Raw genomic sequence first — 21,230 nt, forward strand, 5'->3', positions numbered from 1 at the left:
AGAACAATCAATCTTACTCTGAATCACAACAAAAACGGATACTACAGGCGATAATAATGGTACCATACAACCATATAATGGAGGTAACGACCGTAGTGAGGGCCATTTGAATGTGAGATATACTGAACGATTGGATTTCGTATATAGAAGTAAAGTGCACCGCTTGCACGTAGCGTATTCAAAACCAATCAATGTTGTTATTGCCAAGCTCAGGACCGTAACTATTCCACTGGACCAAAAGACCACTATATCTGATCCATTCCTGAGCTCCTTATATAATAGCGTACTGTAATGTTAGGTGACGCACCCACACCTAACGAATGGTCCCACAGAGAAGCAGCCATCACGACGGCAAGCATCGCGTTCACGTATATACCAAAGAATTCGATCGGACACAGGAAGGGTGGTTCAGAAAGGATGGACAAGCCACATAGTATCTAGCTAAAAACATTATTACAAGTGTTCTGTGTGGTTGAACACCTTCATGAATATTCAATCTCGCATTCACTTGGCCTTAATGCGTAGAAGTAATTTCTAGCTATGTATATTGAAAGACCAGCGGACTTACCTACGGGCCATTTTGTCTGTTCCATATTTGGTTGAGCTAGGAATATGGTCAGTATTTATAAGGTCGGATATGCTACTGGCCACGGCTTTGGGCTCAGCGCCCATTAAGGGGGCTTCTCTCCGTATTGAACGGCCATATGAATGGTTTACCTATTAGAGGAGCCAGCCCAATTGAGGGGGAAATGAGGTTAACGTTTTACAGGCTAGCATTGGTGGCTGAAGTACCAACCATGGGCTTTTTATTGAACGTCTTGATGCCCCCCGCCCCCCGCGTACCGTCTGTTGGTTTTGGACATGATGCCTCCAGAGGGGACCATTAAACCTGAAACACACAACACGACTATATAAAGAACACAGTTATCGTCATGTATGATAGAGATTTGATGAAATGCCGCCCAGTGGTATTCGTCGGGTTTGCAACGTTGCCCGCTCAAAATCAATGAACATCACCCGATCATTATCCTTGACCATGTTGCCGAGCATTGAATCACCCTGAAGCACTTGTAGATCGCGAATTGCCTGCAAGAATTTCTCAGCTTGCTGAATTAGTCAATGGCGATCGAGGTCATGCTGGCTTGCAAGGTCCTTCCGGCATAGCCCACGAACATCAGACGAACAATCTCGGCAATGCCGTCATAAGAGAATGGGCAGCGAAGCTGCAGGCTGCCGAGTAAAACTGGCACAGATACTCCTTGGATTGGAGTGAGATGCGAATGCACGAGCTCCTCGTGCTTCGAGAGCTCGACAAACTCGACTGGCGCACCTTTTCCTACAAAGGTATATTCAGGTGACCTCAGTGTGATTTTAAAAAGCGCCCGACGCCCGTGAACGTGCAGCGATTCGCACCTCAGTTCTATCGCATGCTTGATTCCGAGCTTTGAATCGGAGCTTTGAATCGATGATGTTACTACCTGATAGTATGTAGTGAGAATAGATCTGAGTTTTAAAAGTATTACCACCAATTAACTATTTCCCGGTCCTTGCGTTACTAAAGCACACACACTTGACATCTATCTAGGTGATTACCATTTTCATACTATCTCTTCATACCATCCTTTCTATTATCGTGTGGCTAGTACGCTCTTTATCATGCCATCAATGTCCGGTCATTTTCAAGAGTAGAGACAACATATGCATGTTCTGATATATTTGGGTATTCCGGTAGATGATGGGATATTCAACGGTAGAAACCATCAGAGGGGTGTTTCTTCCTGAATTAAAACCAGGAGCCTATATTTTTGTTAGTAAATTTGGCCAACCAATTAGCAGCCGTTTACCAACCAATTGGGAGCAAGTGGGTACATTCTCATCTGCTTGTTCTACCTTGTATTCACTTTCAGAGATTGTAATAACCTCTGGCATCATGCCCTCCATTGCAAGGTCAAAGTAGGAAGGGTCTTCCATTTGTAACCCGTAGTCAACTGGTTGGTAGTGCTGTTGAATTTGTTGAAGAATTTGACAGAATAATTTGTAATTGTAAATGAATTCTGTAAGGATGTTTTAAGTAACCCCGACTCCCTGCACTTCTGTGGGACCGCACAGACCCCCAAAGTTCAGGTTTAGCCGAGGCCTTGGTCTGCCCCACCTGGGTCCTCGTAACTACCATACTTCCTTGGGTGGTTGACTCGCGCACTTCTCTAGAATACAGAAAAGGGGTTAAGTACTCGGGGCCGTAAACCCCGAATATTAGGCGACCACCTAAGGTGCAGATCATTACTTTATCATTATTTTATAGGATATTATAATTTATTATTCCTTTTTTGGTCTGCTCCTTCTCCTATAGTTAAATTTATTCTGTTTGTTGCAGAAATCATGAAAAATATGTGGAAAATGGACAGGACGGCCGTGGAGTACGTTAGTAGTCCACCTAGCCGCCTATTCAATTGCCAAGCCTGCCCAAAACTATACGTATCATGGATCTAGCTATACCTCAGCTTCAAACAACCATCAGTCTCTCTGCGGATATATATTCGGTAGCTGTGTGTATACGTTGCTTACAGATGTGTGGCAAAGGTCAAGCTAACAAAATAAATATCTAGGTAGTATCTTTGTGTGGTTGTTGTGGGGATGTACTGTCAACTATTGTCAGACGCTTTCCATCTTAGGCGCTTGCATGACGATCCCAAGGTGATGGGGGAAATTAGCTTCCCGATCACTACCCATGCGGACACGGATCGTCAAACTCAGCCAAGCCACCCTATGGTCGGCAGAGCACGAACCCTTGAAAGACAGGGTCCCAGGAGGAGTATTTGGAAACCTTGCAGAGTAAGTAGTAGCCCACGACATCCGCATCGTTGCAGCATTGAGTTTAGCTGAGCTGTGTGTGGGATCAGGGATCACATGGAGCAAGGTGACAGGGCCCAAGTAACTACGTAGTTGTTACTCGGCAGGTGGTCCCCACTAACAATGCGTGAATGGCCCCGAGACACGAATCCTGTGTCCCCCCAAAACCTCCAGTAACAATTTCTTTTCTTAACACCATTTACAGCAGACTCTGTACTCGCGTCCTTCACATAGAATCGACCTCTCAGACTACTGGCCATTCAAACAACGGACGACCCCTTTCCCATCGTGTATTGGTATCGTCGCAGAGATGAGCAGTTATCTTGGCGACAGGCCACCGAGAGACAAGCCACCGGGCTTCCCAGTTGCAGCTAATAAACCTGGGGCGCGCAAGAAGATGCGACCCACATATTCGTGCTTGAACTGTCATAAACGCAAAGTCAAGGTTGGTGAAGATAAAAGAGCGAAGAGAATGGAATGACTTCTATGCATCGTATGCTCTCTGCTCTCTATCCTGTTTACGCGATCGCGACTGAATCCAACTCCACTGGCCAGTGTGACAGAGTGAGGCCATGCGGGGCCTGCTGCCTCCGAGGCACTCCTTCGGAATGCGAATATGGTACCAGCAAAAAAGACCGACATTACATCCAACAATCGACGCTCATTGACAATCTCATGCGGACATGCGATAGCCTAAGACGACAGCTGGACGAAGCGCATCAGCTTGCGAACCTCCCCCCGATTAAACATGAGGAAAGCCACAACGTATACAACATCAAGTCCGATAGCGACGGCGATGACGAACCACCCGACGACGCACTGGATCTTTCGCATGGACAGGCTGATACTCTAATATTGGGCGGGGAGGGTAATGCCCAATCAAGCAGAGCACGTACGTAGGTTGGCGCTAGGCACTAGGCAACATGCCCTTGGGCCTTAAACTGTTATGAGGGGTTCCTTTTGTACAGTGATTAACTACCATCCAGCCACTGCTACGACTCCGTCTCTTTCTCAATCCAAAGCGGTTCTAACGGACCCAGCCATTGCCACCACAGTAATGGAGCTCTTTATTGAACGGCTAATTAGCAATTTTAGCCCCAAGAATCTGGCCAAATATGGCGGCTCTATCGCATTGCGGGAGGCGTCGGAAATGCGAATGTTCTCGCCTATTATCTGCACAGCTTTTGAGGCTGCCGCGCTTAGCTTTGCTGGTTGTCGGGATGGAAACCCGTCAATAGAGGTTGTCGGACACTCACGATATATTCGGGTTTTGCGACTTCTGCAAAATGCCCTATATGATCCTAAACAGAGCAAGTCGACTGACGTATTGGTTGTTGTCCTGCTGTCTACCATTATCGAGGTCCGTTGACCAGTCTTTCTTAACAGAAACTGTACTGATTCTTTTTTGGTAGGCGTTTAAGCAGAGCTCCAGTGACTCCATATTTAGGCACCAGCTAGGAGGCCTCGAGCTACTTCGAGCACGCACAGCGTATAGACACCGCCATGGGATTGATCGGTCGTTATTTGTCGATCTCCGACTCTACTGGGTATGTCGATCCTCCGATTGGTGATGCTTGCTGGAACATGTACTGATAATATCAGGTCACTGCAGCTCTAGTCCATCGCAAGCCGACTTTTATGGCATCCAAGGAATGGCTGACTGTTCCTTGGACGGGAGATGGAACACCTAAGGATATTCTACATCGGCTTTTGGATATCGCCGTCGACATTCCCGGATACCTCTCTCAGATCGATGAATTCATGGCCCTGTTAAGAGAGGCAAACTCACCTCCAAGCCTTTTAGCGGCGATGCAGTCCTCGATATTGGACCTGGCGGGTGAACTCCAGGCTCGTTTGAATATGTGGAAGACCATGTATGCCGATACATACCCCCCCGGAATGCCCAAGGAGGAACTTGACTGCGAGACCCCAGATGGTTTCCCAGTTTTCAAATGCCGGGACCCCAGCACGATGCAGACTGTGACAGCGAAAGTGCTGGTATATCCCGACATTCTCTTGGCCACCTCCATGTCCCTTTACTGGGCTTTGTCCCTTGTCATATCTACCGCGGATAGTGGCCTGGTCAGCGTGTTGGGACCGCAGAGGCGATACCTTTTTGCCTGCAACATCTGTCGTAGCATGAAGTACTACATCCAGAATATCCCGGGCTGTCTTGTGTCCCGGATCATGTTTGTGATACGCACAGCATTTGATGTGTTTACAGAAAATATGATCGAGAAAGAATTCTTGGTCGAATGCTTCCATTTTATTGGACGGAAACTGCAGCTTACAGTATTTTCCAACCAGTGCGCCTCATCTGCAGTCAAGTTGGGAAATGCATGAAGGATTTTGGACCTTCTAAACTGCCATTTGTTTTATTACAGCCTTTAACATTTTGGGTGGATTGGCAAGATACATGGGGTACGGGTATTCCCATGGGCATTTTTTAGTTTGCCAGGCTTTCAGGGACTATTTATCCATTTATTTGAGAATATGAAGGTGCTCACGAACAGAATCTTTATTTGTATTTGTATGTATCTGCAAATGGCTTAATATTTGCTTGCAGGCTCTCGCTGCGGCTAGGCTACGGAGTTTAGTCGCAGGTAGATCCAAGATAGTCGAGGGATTCTTGCTTCAAATTTAATCACGAAAATTCGCTTCTTCGTGTCGGCCGATCAGGAATGGTCCTGCTTCAAAATGCCCTCCATCCACTCGACTTCAAACTCGTGACCCTACGTGCGATGGATATCAACCGATCCCGCTGAATACTCGTGGTGTGTTGTCTGCTGAAGGTCGTGCGAGGGACGGTCGGACCGTTTATTATCAATTTTTGCCAGCGTCAGTATCTCAGCGTCACACCCCAGTATCAGCGGCAATAAATGTTTCTTTGTCGTGGTTCATCCACTCCAGGTCGAATAAGTTGATGGGAGCCTTTTTGGGTAAGCATATGGTGAAACCACCCTCGGGATCCACAGGCAGCCAATTAGCCGTGAAACGCGTACTGCCATCGGGCATCTCTAGTGGGGTGAGGCTGTCATCGCTATCGTTCGTGATTGTTGGAGGAAGCGCGTCGGGGAGATTCAGCCCTGGTGCACATTGCTCCCAGACATAGGAGCTGTAACTGGTGTCGGGTGAGCTGCTGGAATCCAGCAATGACGAGGGAGAGAAGGGAGTGGGCTGATGCTGCGGCATCACGTTCATGTACAGGGCACGTTCGGTGGCGACCTGCGAGGTGGAATGCAGTAATTCATCAAGGGAAAGAGGGTCTTTCGGCAGCTGGTAGAGACCTTGGAATCTAGGTGCGCCCATCTGCGTCAGTTCGCGTTCTCCATCCGATGAGGTCATAACGTACAAAGGAAATTTATCCGCAGTCATGGGCGCGTAGTTGGTCAGTGGGTGGTAGAAATTGTCCGTTTTTGCCGATATCTGCCGCCCCACGCCCACGGACCCCAGTTCACTGTCGAGAAGGAGCTGTGCTGGTATTGCGTCGCGTGTTGGAACTGGAAACTGGCATCGCTGCAACTCTTCCTCGCTCAGGCTAAAGTAGTCTGGCTCGAATCCAAGGTTGTGTGGGGCGTCCAGCGCATCCAACGGCCAGGTGGGAAAGTCGAAAGACAAGTATGTATCGGCCATGGTTGTCTTGATGCACAATTCTAATTCAACCAATTGGGCTTCTATCTCGAAGCATGAATCCGCATAGCAATAAGAAGAGTAATCGAGCAAGTGACGAAGACAGTCAATTCAATAAACCAAATAATCAATAACTGATGAATATGGCTGGCGTGAAAATGTATACATCGAATAAATAAAGTCAACTTTCAAGAATACGCATAACATAGCATATTTAGAAGGGCAGTTCCCAGAAATATGGGGGGTTGAAGCTTTTATCTCCTCTTCTCCAAATACTGAAACAGCGAAGCTAGTCAGTCGATTGCAGTATTGGCCAAAAAGCAGCTCATGACCATCGGCAAAATTCAATTGATTAATAAATAAATCCGTAAACAAACCATACGATCCACTTTGTGGAGGAGCCAACGGTACAGAAATTTAACCGAACTTTGCACCCCGGATACCCCAGACTCGGTTCTTGCGAATTTAACCGAGAGATTCTCTCGGGCCGACCAATTGAATTCTATTATGTTGCCGATATCCCCAGAGTCTCCTGGTTAACTGAGATTAGCCGCCTGGGGAAGATTACACTCATTTTAGTATCAATTTACCTTCCTGTGCAGTTGGTAGGATGGTTCTTCCTCACCGGATATTCCTACATCGTTCCAGGTAGAATTGACATAGAAGGCCTTTAGTGTAGAATACTCGCGTCGAGGATTGTATACAATGTCTTCAGTCTTCCTAAATAGACAGCCGAGATCCGAGCGAAAGACCTCTGGCACGCAATCACCAGTGGGAGATGTAGAGATGAACTTTATCACGAGGTATGGGCTGATCTTACCGTCGAGCTAACCCAGGGTCCCACACTATAAATATTTCACACAAGGCTCAACCACCTTAATACCCGAAGCAAGCGCACAAGTCAAATGCATAAAGACATATATGTACATATATTGGATATCATCCATCCCAAAGTCCATCCCATGCTCCCGAAACTGCAACACCCTTATGCGTAGGCGACTGCACATGTGTCTGCTGTTATGATCTACGAAACAGACATGGAAATGATGCCAAATCGACTTTTTCGGAGCCTGAAACGAAAATACTAAACACTAGAGGAAAAGAAGAGGATCAAGGTAAACAATAAAATAGATATCCCCATATATTGCCACAATCCACAGCTCCCCTATAATGAAACATAGCAGATAGAACAAATAACGCAAGCCGACCCCTCGCTCGATCCTCACAATCCGCCCGTCCCATTCCCCGAAAAAATGGCTGTTCCCAGCCATTTGTACGCGTAGGAGAAGCTGCAATATTGTCACTATCATGATCTGCAAAGAAATTCATCGTTTCCTCCCGCGCAAAGCCAGTCCTGCTGACGCATAGGCGGTCCAACTTTGGTCTAGTAGGTTGTATGAAAATCACGTCATTTCTGAGAATTCCGAAAGTTACAGACAGGATACAACTGACGATCAATATCATATCCAGCTCATTTACGCGATAGTGAAGCTCCCTGCAGTATAAACGCGATGCAAGAATTTGTTCGGTTTCCCATTCCTGGTGTCCATCGATTTCAGTCCGTGAAGATGAATCGACAATCTGCTCAGGAAGTAGTGGAAATGTAGGTGCGCGGCGGTTCTTATCAGGTGCGAAAACTTGATAGATTGATACTAGACGGGAGCTCTAAGCGGTAGGCATGTCTGACCTTCTCGAGAATCTTATATGGAACAGCCCATTGATCGCCTAATATCAGACTAGTTTGACCCAGATTCCAGTACTTTGTTGGTACCATAACCGGACCACCAACATCAAAATCAACAGGCCGGCGATGTCTATCTCTCTGAACCCTCATACGTCACTGTGCAGCTTCGATCTCTCCTTGAGCGAATTTTAATATTACCTCCATTTGCTGAACTAGAGCATGCGCTTCCTCACGTTCAATGGGATGGTCTCGGGGTGCTGTTGGGTTTTCTCAGCTAAATGACATGTGCGGTTCATAGCCGCTCTCAATCTTAAATGGAGACATGCTAGTAGACCCATGAGGTAGAATAGCATAGGCGAAATCCATCATTGGCAGAAGTTCAGAGCCAATTATCCTGATAGTAGTCCACAAACTGTCCAAGCTTCTGCACGATATACTGATTGACAATCTCGGTATGTCCGGATGGTGGCCTGACGAAAGACTTTCGGCGCACCCCGGGATCCTGTAGAACTCAGCTAAAATGTAGAGATAAACTGGCCCTTACGGTCAGAAAAATAGGAAATGGTGCATCAACACATCGGTAGACATGAAAAATATACAATCAAGCCGTATCCTTTGCTGAAACATCTCTGTGGCACGAGATAGATACCACACGTTTTTATAAGCCCGTCATCAACAATCACGCAGGCCTCATCGCACCCATGTCGGTCCTTTGGAATAGCACGAAAACATATAGAGATATGTTCACAAGGCCGCTCTGGGTTAGATAAGGGCTGAAAGAGCCCCTAGCCGTGGGCCCGGTCATCAGACCGTGACCCCCACCAGCAATCGTCGAGAGCCGACAGATCCGAGTATGAATGATACTACTACTACTACTACTACTACTACTACTCGTGATGTTTTGTCATTACCGCTGAGGCTCTCTGAAACCCAAAATAATCAAGGATCTTATGATGTTCGTATGTACATCAAGATTTGAGCTTAAATCAGAGAAGCTTGCTTTTATCGATAAGTATCTCTCAGCCCAGGAGATTCAAGCCATGAACAAAGAAAAAAGATGCCCAGAAAGCGACGGACGAATTCGACCCAATTAGCGACAACGAAGATCGGTTATATCTCAATGTATACTGCTACCTAGTGAACGTGCGCTTGGTAAAAGACCAAGAACAGAAGCCGCAGCAGCCGAAGAGGACCAAGGGTTGTTGATTGAACTGGATAATAACGAGGAGGATGAAATCCCCCTGCATAATAACACCAACCTGCAGGGAGAAAGTAGTATTTAGAGGCGTACATCAGGGCAGGTTCAAAGTGTTTAAAGCGAGATAAGGACCAATTTGTGTATCATAAGGCATAAAACTAGTAGAATTTCAAATCCAAAATCCTTATTTAATTATCTACTAAAATCCTTTTCATCTGACCCTTTTATCTCACCACCCTTTCATCTGAGATGTAAGCGAAATACTCTAAAAGCAGACGAAAATGGCGCAAAATATGTTGGAAGCGATTGCTTATTGTATTGAAAGGGTGACCGGGTGGCCGCTAATTAGTTATGTGCACCAGTTCTGCAACCACATCACATATGACCGGACATCCCTTGATCAGTAGAATACCCTCCCCTCGAACAACCGCCGTGCCGTACGAAAGACGCTGACGCTGTTGACATGCATCTCCTGACTCCGGACCATCCAGTCGACCTCCGCGTCCAATCGCCCGCCTGGATGTCGGATCGCCCACCGGGAAATACCAGACTTTGGTTTCTTGGAGTCATCTAGCGACGTTCGCTCATTCAAGTTCATATCGAGATTTCTCCGTCGCCGTAGATCCCATGCTACTGTTCCAGGGACGCTCAACGCGGCGCCTAGACACACAGCCCCCGTCAACTGGAAACTCGGATGGGGTTTCCCCAGACTAAATGCCCGGGCGTCTATGTCGACCTCCTCATCACTATGAGCTGAACGGAGCAGGGCAATCTTTGGCGTGCCTCGAACCCGCCTGGCGGCAGTTGTGTCCGTAGCCAGTCCCATGCGAATGGCACCAGCGACCCGGATCTCCTCGATGATATCCAAGGATATCGAGGACGGATCGGAATCGTCGTAAACAGACGGCATGGATGTCGCGTCGATGAAAATAAAGGGATTGGCCGCGTCGACCAGACTCGCTCGAACGGTGAATGGTGCCTGTGCGTACGAGGATTGCACAGAGATCAGTTCCTGTCGGGCAGAGCTGGGAAAAAGCTTTCCGGTCTTGCTCCCACCGGGGTTCATGAATGCAATTCGAATAGGACTCGCCGTGCCTGCGACACCAGCGATGCTGTACTCTCCACCTTCGGAGAATTTTCCATCAGGAGTGATCTGGACGGTCTCCACAAGGAGTCGTTGCGTGTTGGTGTTGAAGACTGTGACATCTACCTGGATATGTTTTAATTGACTTGATTTAAATATAATCAAACGCAGGATAACGATACCATAGTTTGTCCCGGGGCAATCTTCACCAGTCCCTCATCCACCGCGAATGGACCTACCCCGGAAGCAATGTTTCCACAGTTCCCAGACATGTCGATTTTGGAATCTTCCGGCGCGACCTGGACGAAGGTATAATCGACATCGACACCCGGCCGGGCTGACTTGCAGATGACTGCGACCTTAGACGTGGTGGATGTGCCTCCTCCGACGCCGTTGAGCTGTCGTTTGTCTGCGTCCGCAGATCCCAGCGCGGAGAGGAGAATCGGAGCCCAGAGGCTCTGCGATGAAGGAAGGTGGTGCTCATGGATGAAAAGTCCTTTGGAGGTTCCAGCCCTCATCCAGACCGCTGGGAGGCTTTTTCTGCTGGAAGGTACTTCCTTTGATATGGACATGTTATATAGTATATGGCATACAAGATAGGGCTAAGTGTCTAGATTGTATCCTGCCCCTTGTCCTTGTCCTCATGTCTTATATGGGGCATTTTGTTCATGTATATTAATGCTTCAAAGGTAATATAAACCCGCGGAAATGTATACCCGTGGAAATCGAACCCACGGAATTGAACCATCCACGGGAGATTCCCTCCCGTTCTTTAAGCTCGGATGGCTTCTTCCTTTCCCCACGGGGTTTGAATAGTTCCATCTCCACACCAGTCTATATATAGAAAATATATATCGCCCAGATTGGATTCGGGAATTCCCTCCATCCGTACCATCCATGACCATGGCAGAACCACAGCCCAATGCCCCCTCGAGCGGCCACAGTACCCGAGTTTACTTCCTGGTGATTGTCACCTCGATGGGAGCGTTCCTATTCGGTTATGATCTGGCGTTTATAGGCGCGTCGATTGAGTTGCCATCCTTTGAGAAGTAAGTGCTCCTTACGACCGGGAGACCAACAGAAGATTACTGGCTAACGAATGCAGATCCTTTGGGTTGCAAGACGCATCGACATCTACTAGCGATGCATTCGCGGCCAATATAGTCTCTCTACTGCAGGCGGGATGTTTCTTCGGATCTCTCGTTGCTGCTCCCCTGAGCGACATGTTCGGACGCAGACTGGCCCTGGGGATGGCAGGCGCCATTTTCTGCATTGGTTCGACCATGCAGGTTGTGTCGTCAGGGATTGAAGCCATCATGTTTGTTGGTCGAGCCCTCGGTGGTCTCGTAAGTCTTACTCCACTTACTATATCCTGCATACCTTCCAAATCCAATCCTCACGATGTGATATGATAAGGGCGTAGGAGCATCCAGCATGCTTGTCCCATTATACACCGCCGAGTGCGCACCCCCGGCCATCCGCGGCCGACTAGTCGGGGTATTTGAAATCGGTGTGCAGGTCGGAATGTGCATTGGATTCTGGATTAACTACGCCGTGGACCAGACCATTGCCTCGTCCTCTCGACAGTGGATGACTCCGTTTGCGATCCAACTGGTCCCAGGGGGTCTACTGCTTATCGGACTGGCTTTCCTGACCGATTCACCACGGTGGACAGCCCGCAAGGGGAGAGAAGCTGTATCGCAGACCCTGGCGTATCTCCGTGGGATTCCGGCCGGACATCCAGCCGTCCAGGCCGAGCTCAACGATATCATGAACCAGCTCGAGGATGAGCGCACCACTAACCCTGGAAAGGGCATCTGGGTCGAAATCAAAGAGTGTATGCATCCAGGGGTGCGAGAGAGACTTCTGCTGGGCAATCTGGTCATGGTTTTCTTTCAGATGGCTGGGTCGAACGCTATCAATTACTATTCTCCTCGGATATTTCAGTCCATTGGCATGACGGGGACGCAGACAAAGCTGATATCGACAGGAGTCTACGGTCTGGTTCGTCTCGTGGCAGTGTTTATCGCTATGTATTGGGTTGTTGATCGCTACGGACGAACTCGTATGTTGATTTACGGGAGTGCGGTGATGGTGAGATTGACCTTCATTTCATATCCTATCCTATCCCATTCCAGATCTACAAGAGACGTCTACTCATCACATCACTATCGGATGCTAATATATTCTAGGCATTTTGCATGTGGTTCCTCGGCGCATTCGTCAAACTGCATGGGGTCTCCCACACAGACGGGAAAATCGACAGCAGCTCCTACGCCGCGGCCGTGTTCATCTTCGTGTACGCAGTCGCCTTCTGCTTCAGCTGGGCTGGCATCCCGTGGGTGATATGCTCTGAGATCTATCCACTTCGTGTCCGAGCACTCTGTGTCGCAGTCTGCACGGGCACGCACTGGCTTCTGAATTTCGTCCTCGCGCGCAGCGTCCCCTATATGATCACGAATATTAGCTTTGGGACATATTTTATCTTTGCGAGTTTTCTGACCCTCTCAATTCCATTTGTCTGGTTTATGGTGCCGGAGACGAAGGGGTTGAAATTAGAGGAGGTGGATGAGGTCTTTCGGGATAGGACTTTCTGGGGGAAATCACGATCTCGGGAGGGGCGAGCGTTGGATGTTGAATGTGCAGAGGAAAAAGGAGATTCTAAGGAGATTGAGGATGTTAATGTGGCCAGGAAATATTGGTTGAATACCTTGCCGGATTAATATTTTTTTTTTTTTTTTTTAATCCTGACGGATATGGTGTGCATAACAGGCCAGCGTCTAGTGCTGGAAGCGATTGCTTATCGTACTGGAAGGGTGGCTGAGTAGCCACTACTTAAAAGTTAACGTATTTCAAGGCCGAGCTACACACACGACCGAGCTGCGCTTCTCTATCCCCGTACAAAATGGCAGCTTTTAACTTGGGGTAACTCAACAATTCTTATATTATTATGGCTAATATTAAATAGATTCATTCTATATGAGTATGTAAATAGGTACTGTAAATATTTTGTAAAAGAAATTTGTTTCGGTCTCAGATTCATGTACCAGCCTTAGCAGGCTTGAAATATTGGGTAATATGTTATCCCAGGGATGACTAAGACGTATAGACATCATACGATTCCACTGATGTGGGATCCCACGGCAGTACACTGGAAGACCTTGGTAGACACTAGGTTAAATAGCGGTCTGCTACTTAAGATAGCAGACCAGAGAGGCGCTTCAAGCAGATAGCTTAGGCAATACATTCCTTCAGAAGACTCAATAGAATTTTCTCAGTCCACCCCAGGGCCGCCATCAGGGCGGCCCCTGGGGCCCCCTTCCCATATTCGACTGTCCCTACGGCTCATAGTGTCATACTACCTCGTCCAGTCCCCTACCTCACCGGCTGTGTGATGAGCGATATTGCAAATATATAATTTCTAGGTAATTAATAGTACTAGTTATTTTAAAATTATTATACGCTCTACTAAGCGCCTACAGATCCTTCAGATTAAACTTCTATTAACATAGAGGCAGAATGGTTAAGTTATAACGTGCAATTTTGTATGGGAAGGCAGATTCGCAGCTCGGCCGTGTGCGTAGCTCAGCCGTGAGTTACTGATAACGTACTTCACGACCTACTGTAGTCGTCCACACGGTCGAGTCTTCCGCTACGTTTTGCATATAAAATAGCACTTTTAGAACCTCAATATCTCAACAACGAATTCAGGGAACATGAAAATTTAATAGAAGAATAATATGGCAAGATATAACTATATATTATAACCATAAGCGTTTATCTAAACTGGTTCATTTTATTACAAAGAATGACTTTTGTTACCGGACGGTGTGGGTGTATTAATATGTTAAAGTTTTCTAGAAAAATAACCAGCACTTCTTCAAACCAAAATTACTGCAATTAAATATAAATCTAATAGTATAGTGTAGTGGAGGAATCCGGGGGACTGGCACGTGACATTTGTATGGATAGCTATTATATCTTAAGTCCTCGTTCAAAGAGATAATAGACAATCAACAACCTTCTCACAGACCACGGGACGCAGTTGTGTAGAAGGAATGTTGTCTTCTCTTTGGTTGTCAGGAAGTTGTGGGCTCGGGCCCCACAACTTCTGAACTGTCTAAGAGTGTCTCCTTGACCTACTCTTTCGGAGTTCTACCATTTCCCTCTCATTCAATAGATATGATGTTGTTGATATACTGAGGTTATAAAAGTGCTATTTAAATGCAAAACGTAGCGAACGACTCGGCCGTCGAGTACAGGTTCTAGTTCCCGAGCTAGTCAGTTACATGACCAATCTTACTGCAAATACACTAAAAGTTTTAATTACACGGCAGCTAACCTATACAAAGCCATAACCATAGTATTATAACTGATTATAATGTATCCGTCGGGGACGACGGTCCACCCGCGCAACTGTCAACGCGCGTGATCCTCCATCATGGAAGCGTGCAGGGAATAGCTAAATCAGCAGATAATGAAATAATTATATAATATTTTCTTGGTTGATGTTCCCTATTAGGAAGTATAAGTTAGTTAAGTTCTAGCTTACAGACCGACTAAGCAACGTTGTACCGGAGAAGCGCCCATTGGTTCGCTAACCCGTCACATGAGTAGATTCGGTCCACCTTGGCATCCAAGACTTTGGTAGAGCACCTTAGGACGAGACTCGGTTGGTTGAGATACAGTGATTCCTGGTGTTTCCACATATAGCATTTACTTCATAGTTAGGCCAATGGTCTGCCTGTAGCTGATCTACAGCTCCCTGCGTACGTATCACTTGCCCTGAAATCTTCAACACAATCCAAAGCAGTAATGCTAATTGCTAAATACCATGTCATATTGAGGCACAGGATACAGTACTTCAAGAATTAGGCAAATCTTGAGATGACCCGTTAAATCCAAAAAGTGTATCAGGAAAAGACAACCCTAGATGATTAGAGTACTCCTCCGGCGCAACCAGGTCAGTCATGTACATTCCAAATGGAGCTTCTGTCTCAGCCGATCCAGCAGACATTGGAGACAAGTTTGGATAGCCGTAGTTCGCTTGTTGCGTAATAAAGCTCCGGATGATCATGTCCATGTCTAGCTCGGCGGTTTCCAAATCAATCAGAGAGGTAGGCTGGATGTCGTCGGGCTCATTGTTTGCTCTAGATACTTTCTTCTGCTGGATTTCCGGGGCTACTTCGGTGTTGATTGTATCTATGCCTCCCGCGGGATCATCGCAGGTGTTGGTCTTATCAAGAGTAACGCCTATCCGTTCCATTAAGTTGAGGATCACATTCTTTGCTCTTTGCACAGCCCAATTGGTTCCTTGATTTTCATCGAACACCGAGAGACACGTCCGAAGACTTGCGTGTGCCTGACTGTCCTCTTTTCGCTGCGCAGCGATTCTTACTAGGATAGTAGCTGCGACATACGTCGCATACGACATGAGATACGGTGCTCGGCGGATGGAGAATGTTTCGTCGTAGATTCGAAGAAGTCCGATGATGGCTTTAGCAGCGGCGGCACAAATCCGGAAGGAATTGACTGCCATCGAGGGATCTGTATTGTAGAGGTGCCCTTCGGCGACGAAGGGTCGATGGAGGAGAATTACCAGAACGTTGTAGAGGGCGAGAAGGGAGAGAACATGTGGTGGGGGAGCATTGCAGGTACCAGGAGTGTCAAATTGGAGATGCGATGGAAGACCATCGTGCCATTCTTGGAGCGCAGAGTGCAGAGACGCCCGGTTAGACACCAGCTCTTCTGGTGCGCGCTTGGAGCTTTTCTCCGAGTAGACCTTGTTGAGGATATCGTTCAGGATAACGGACAGTTTGCAAAGTTCTCGGAATGTCGAAACACTGTAGGCTGGGGAGCCCGAATATTTCGGATTCCCAGGGTATGCAAACGGCGTCCAGTGTTCGAGCTCTTCATACTGGTCCAGGAATGTCAGTGGAACATGAGTATCAAAAGCTTGGAGGCTTGCTGGACGGCCCTGATATAGTGATTGGATCTTATCGACGACAAAAGCACCCCAGAACACTCTCCTTCTGATCTCCAGATCCTCATCTGATAACCGACGCATGTTGATCAGGTATGGTGCATCAACGTGCATGCCCAAGTCGATGATCATTCGGAACGCGGTACCTGCATACAGCCACGCAGCACTCCGCTCATCACCCAACGCAAACAGGGAGCTGGTCATGACAAGGAGAGCTTGGATCGTCGTGATCTCACTGCGATCCAGAGCACCTCCCAACAGCTCCTTGACTCGCCTGCGGTAGAGCCAGCCCGCTGTGCGAACATCGTCTGGATCACGACGCACTTCCAGACGAGGGCTGAACTTAGATGCACCAAAGTAGATTGCATTCAACAGCAACTTGGAGAAATACGGTCCACCACAGGCCATATCGCGCATGAACGCCGGACGGTAGGTGATGAGGAACGAGTGATGTTGGCGATTCCAGTGCAGAGATAAGAGATGCATTCCTAGCTCTGGATCAACCCCATCAAAGTCCAGCTTTCCTTGCTGGAAGTTTAAGGTCTCTATCTGGCCTGAGAAAAGTTAGCCTAAACCGGGTCTGTCGGAGCGGCGACAGATACGTTGGTATGCGGCTTCCCCCATCAGTCCTTTCTTGATCCACTCCATTGGCATCTTGGGGTTGGCTACGATACTCTGCAGTGCCCGCCTGTCGGTCGGAGTATCATCAAAGAGGGTACTTGTGCGGCCATGGTAGCTGGATTCTCCATCTGGGGAGATAAAGATGCGAGACACTACCGAATGGGCAGTCTCTGTTGGACCAGGGCCATGTTCCAGGGGCAGCGTTGACACTGCATTTGTCTGCTGAGTAGGTTTAGCAGCTGCTGGGAATATCAATGGTGTTTCTCGCCGTTCATCATCTTGAAGCCGTTGCTGCAGCTGTCTGTTTTCTTCTTCCAGCCGGGTGATTTGACGCCTGGACGGCCTGCAGAGCGATTTCGCTGTCAGCTTGGGCACCAGGCATATTCCGGATTACTACTACTGTTAGGATGGATAAATACCTCGGCTTTGCAGGAGATGAAATATAAGTACAGTCTTTTCCATAGGCCTTACAATTCGTACAAACCGGCTCGAAATTATCGCATTTCAGCTAGATCCACTTAGTTTTGATTCGACAGGCAGGACGGTTGACACAACCTTTCTTTGCCGACAGAAGAGACAGGCTTTGTGCGCTCTTCGCCGACGGGCAGTTGTAGAGATTCTGTCTAGGTTCATGACTGTCTTTGTGAGTTGTCCAGAGGATGTTCCGAGTTCGGAGGCGAAGAGGAGGACAAGGACCTTGCCGCGGAACGTTACCTGCCGCGGGATATTACTTGCCGCGGAAGGAGCCACTTGCCGCGGGATGTCACTTGATATCCAGATCCTCGAACTCTGCCCGACGAACTCACCAGGATGAGGAATTCGTATTAATAAATCCCCAGGACTTGTCTGGATGGATGAAAATAAGTTTCTTTGAACTAGATCTATCGGATTATGAGTCATGCGGGGAGTACGCTCCATGCTGGAGCCACGGCCAACCAACCTCCTAATACAGTAAAAAAGCCAAAGGTGAACGCACAATGCACCTCGAGTCCATTCTAGAATAATTCTAACCTTGTCGACAGCGCAACGTTCCACCATGGATCTCTTTAGTATCAGGAGGCGTCGCTGGGGGTATTGAAGCGGCCGTGACGGTAGGAAGACAAATATACTGAATTTTCAAAGTGACCTTCGCTAATCGATGTAGTATCCGTTTGAATTTTCGAAAACAAGACTACAGCTCCACAGCCAGGGAGCAGCTACCTCTTCCAATCCATTAAAGTTGATTAACCAAGTCGCTAGAAACGATGGCATCCGTGCTTTGTACACTGGCTGCTCCACCCTGATTGTCGTAAGTCACCCATGTCTCTCCCTATAACTGAGGCGTTAACAGAATAGGGCACCACTGCCAAAGCAGCCATTCGTTTCCTCTCCTTCGATACGATAAAGAATGCGCTGGCTGACGAGAAGGGAAAACTTTCCGTGCGTGGGGGCATCCTGGCCGGTATGGTCGCTGGAGCTGTCGAGAGTGTCTTTGCCGTGACTCCTACGGAACGAATCAAAACAGCCCTGTATGTCATCTGTCATCTAATTTAGACTACCTTATATTTATTGACCGAACGTTCAGAATCGATGATGCCAAAGGCGCACGCCGATTTAAGTCTAGTGTCCACGCAGCTAGACTGCTCGTCCAGGAATCCGGCATGTCTGCACTGTACCGAGGTCTTCTCTCTACAACCCTCAAGCAGTCGTCGACATCTGCGGTGCGTATGGGCACATACAACATGCTCATGGAAACGGTCAAGAGCTACAATATCACACCGTCAATGCCTGTAACCTTCGGGACAGGCACGGTAGCGGGCATCGTGACAGTGTATGCTACGCAGCCTTTCGATACGCTCAAAACACGGGCCCAAAGCGCTCACGGAGCGGGCCTGGGGGAGGCTGCAAAGAGCGTGATTGCGGACCATGGGATCGGGGGATACTGGAAGGGAAGCTCGATGAGGCTGGGCCGGTTGGCTTTCAGTGGTGGGATTGTTTTTACTATTTATGAGAAGGTTTCGGCACTTCTTTCCTTAGCGACAGAGAAATAAAGGTAATTGATAGATAGAGCTGTAAATCTAGAGTGTGCTGTACATATGGCAAAGTTTATATTTATTCATAAAAGACGGGTCTGACCTATTCCTTATATACATCTCACAGGTCTACCGTCTCGCCTGTCTCCAACGCCTGCTGCACCGCCTGACACACTCTTAACGTTCTCAGAGCATCCTCGCCCGAACAACTAGGCTCTGACATCAAAATACACCAGCTGCAGATCAAACAGCGTCGACACATCATCCACGTCGACTCGATCCATCGCCAACGGCTGACTCCAGCTCTTCTCCCTCCCATGTTGCTCCACCGCGTCATATCTGACACACTCAAAGACGCCTCAGATCCAAAGATACGGTATAAATCTGCTCCGCCGCCATTCATCGGAATCAGCGGGCTCTCTCCCGTGCCAGACTCGAAGTTCTGCGGCAACGGCGTCACATCACAAACCAGGAGAGTCCCACGACTCTGGAGGAGAAGCGAACAGTCAGCGAGGAACCTTCCTCAGCGTCGTGCGACCGGTTTTGTAGCTGAGGGAGTGTCTTTTCAATGTGGATGCGCATAATCGGACCGAATAGATGGTGCATTCTGTCATGGCATGTTAGACCGCGGCGAGTGCTGGCAGTGGTTTTAGGGGAAATGGGACAGTGCTTAGAGAGACACATACCTGCGTTAATGGAGGGGTTCCAGGCCGCGAACAACTGGGCCGCGGTGATGCCGAATTTGGCTTTAATTATATAGCACTGATCACCGGACGAGACGAGATGTAACTTATCAGTCAAAAGTGAGGTCTAGCTGACTAGGGGAGGGCAACGACGATCCCGTGGCCGTATGCTTAAAGCTAGTAATAGAGGTAGTGGACGTCGTCGTCGTTGTCGATTTGGTTGTGGCCGACGAGACGCTGCCAATCACGCAGTAGCTCCGACCAACTACAAGCGTGGAACAACGGAGATAGGGATTCAATAACTCAAAGTTAGCAAGGGTAATACCCCAGCTTGTGGCGAAGGACTGGCATGTGTCTCCGTTGCTGGCAGCCATAGAGTAGCTGCAGAAGACACTCTGATCCAGCCCACGGCCAGGGAGCAGTCGTAGGAACAATCCCAGGACCAGAAAGGACTTAAAAGCCATTTTTATTTAAGTTGTTGTAGACTAAGGAGAAAAGGGGGAGAAGCAGATGCGTTGTGTTAATGCTGTACACCAAATGTGCTGGGCTCCAAGCGACATGGCTTATTAGATATGCAGGATGTGTAATTCTCTTCTTGGAACGGGGGGCAACGTAGTCTGAATGGAATTACCTAGAATAGAGGATAATGCATTTAGAACTGCTTGCATATAAGTTGTAACGCTTGGAGAGGTGGGAACACAGCATAGAATGCTTCAGAAATCTATACCTGGTTCGCGAGCAATGTCTAACGCCGGACGATGAGCTTCCAGGCATTTTCGTCTTCGCAACCACTGGAGAAACCATGGACTTTTTCGCTGCTTCTGGAAAAACCCGAGGGCTCGGACGCACGGCGTGCCTACGTGCGACAACGCGTGCTTCAATTCCGAATGGCTCGAGAGTTCCAATAAGCCGGTCTTCAAGTGCAATTGTCAACTGCGACGAACTACGTACGGAGACATCCATGACGAAGAGCTGGTCCAGTACTTCGGTATGCTTCCCATGTTTTCCTCGCAGATGTGTTTAATATCCCGCCTAGTGACTCCTACGAGCCTGATTGTCTGCTTAAATGGGCTCTCCCAAGCATGGAAGATATGGCTGTCATCAAGCATAACATCCAGACTCAACCTGCTTGATCATGAGAAATATCACCCCACCGAATATGCGAGGCTTCATATCTCAAAGTCGACGGAGAACTGACAGAGAATAACTTGCTGATTTCGAGAGCATCGTCTTCTGAATTCGCAATTACCGCCGCTAGACTCGCCACCCATCGAGTCGGCTCGTTGATGGTATTTCCGTGCATTAACATATATACAGAGCTCCAGGTGATTGCAGTTCTGAACATGCTTTGGTATGCCAGTGACAAAGCCCGTCTTGATGCTGATGCTAACGGTTTTGTTGATTTCATTATGCCAGAGCAGGGTCTTTTTTTTTTTGGCCCTTTGTTATCATATCATGGATTCCTGGTGTTTATGACTGACTATC

At 48.0% G+C, this 21,230-nt stretch overlaps 8 protein-coding genes across 8 annotated transcripts; 3 read left to right on the forward strand and 5 right to left on the reverse strand.

Moving 5' to 3' along the window:
• Positions 1 to 1,112: 1,112 nt before the first annotated feature.
• On the reverse strand, positions 1,113 to 1,971 carry ATNIH1004_010478 (uncharacterized protein; the record flags this gene model as incomplete). The annotated part of the gene is made up of 2 exons (XM_033575047.1): positions 1,113 to 1,336; positions 1,827 to 1,971. The coding sequence occupies 2 exons, from the start codon at positions 1,969 to 1,971 to the stop codon at positions 1,113 to 1,115; spliced, it is 369 nt and encodes a 122-aa protein (XP_033423065.1).
• A 757-nt stretch (positions 1,972 to 2,728) lies between these two features.
• Positions 2,729 to 5,193, forward strand: ATNIH1004_010479 (uncharacterized protein; the record flags this gene model as incomplete). Its single annotated transcript, XM_033575048.1, has 5 exons — positions 2,729 to 2,832; positions 3,543 to 3,742; positions 3,891 to 4,210; positions 4,263 to 4,397; positions 4,453 to 5,193. 5 exons carry the CDS (start codon positions 2,729 to 2,731, stop codon positions 5,191 to 5,193), a joined length of 1,500 nt encoding a protein of 499 aa, XP_033423066.1.
• Positions 5,194 to 5,703: 510 nt separating this feature from the next.
• On the reverse strand, positions 5,704 to 6,483 carry ATNIH1004_010480 (uncharacterized protein; the record flags this gene model as incomplete). Its single annotated transcript, XM_033575049.1, has 1 exon — positions 5,704 to 6,483. The coding sequence occupies one exon, from the start codon at positions 6,481 to 6,483 to the stop codon at positions 5,704 to 5,706; it is 780 nt and encodes a 259-aa protein (XP_033423067.1).
• Positions 6,484 to 9,762: 3,279 nt separating this feature from the next.
• Positions 9,763 to 11,018, reverse strand: ATNIH1004_010481 (uncharacterized protein; the record flags this gene model as incomplete). Its single annotated transcript, XM_033575050.1, has 2 exons — positions 9,763 to 10,572; positions 10,629 to 11,018. 2 exons carry the CDS (start codon positions 11,016 to 11,018, stop codon positions 9,763 to 9,765), a joined length of 1,200 nt encoding a protein of 399 aa, XP_033423068.1.
• A 331-nt stretch (positions 11,019 to 11,349) lies between these two features.
• ATNIH1004_010482 (sugar porter family MFS transporter) lies at positions 11,350 to 13,169 on the forward strand (the record flags this gene model as incomplete). Its single annotated transcript, XM_033575051.1, has 4 exons — positions 11,350 to 11,495; positions 11,552 to 11,792; positions 11,863 to 12,540; positions 12,639 to 13,169. The coding sequence occupies 4 exons, from the start codon at positions 11,350 to 11,352 to the stop codon at positions 13,167 to 13,169; spliced, it is 1,596 nt and encodes a 531-aa protein (XP_033423069.1).
• Positions 13,170 to 15,310: 2,141 nt separating this feature from the next.
• ATNIH1004_010483 (fungal specific transcription factor domain-containing protein) lies at positions 15,311 to 17,512 on the reverse strand (the record flags this gene model as incomplete). The annotated part of the gene is made up of 3 exons (XM_033575052.1): positions 15,311 to 16,983; positions 17,032 to 17,409; positions 17,470 to 17,512. The coding sequence occupies 3 exons, from the start codon at positions 17,510 to 17,512 to the stop codon at positions 15,311 to 15,313; spliced, it is 2,094 nt and encodes a 697-aa protein (XP_033423070.1).
• A 429-nt stretch (positions 17,513 to 17,941) lies between these two features.
• On the forward strand, positions 17,942 to 19,080 carry ATNIH1004_010484 (uncharacterized protein; the record flags this gene model as incomplete). Its single annotated transcript, XM_033575053.1, has 5 exons — positions 17,942 to 18,016; positions 18,073 to 18,141; positions 18,228 to 18,338; positions 18,386 to 18,558; positions 18,615 to 19,080. The coding sequence occupies 5 exons, from the start codon at positions 17,942 to 17,944 to the stop codon at positions 19,078 to 19,080; spliced, it is 894 nt and encodes a 297-aa protein (XP_033423071.1).
• Positions 19,081 to 19,183: 103 nt separating this feature from the next.
• Positions 19,184 to 20,209, reverse strand: ATNIH1004_010485 (uncharacterized protein; the record flags this gene model as incomplete). The annotated part of the gene is made up of 4 exons (XM_033575054.1): positions 19,184 to 19,549; positions 19,581 to 19,669; positions 19,749 to 19,808; positions 19,882 to 20,209. The coding sequence occupies 4 exons, from the start codon at positions 20,207 to 20,209 to the stop codon at positions 19,184 to 19,186; spliced, it is 843 nt and encodes a 280-aa protein (XP_033423072.1).
• Positions 20,210 to 21,230: the final 1,021 nt, after the last annotated feature.

Source organism: Aspergillus tanneri (genome assembly GCF_003426965.1).
Source record: "Aspergillus tanneri strain NIH1004 chromosome Unknown AapTan_5_pilon_pilon_pilon, whole genome shotgun sequence".
Lineage (NCBI taxonomy): Eukaryota > Fungi > Ascomycota > Eurotiomycetes > Eurotiales > Aspergillaceae > Aspergillus > Aspergillus tanneri.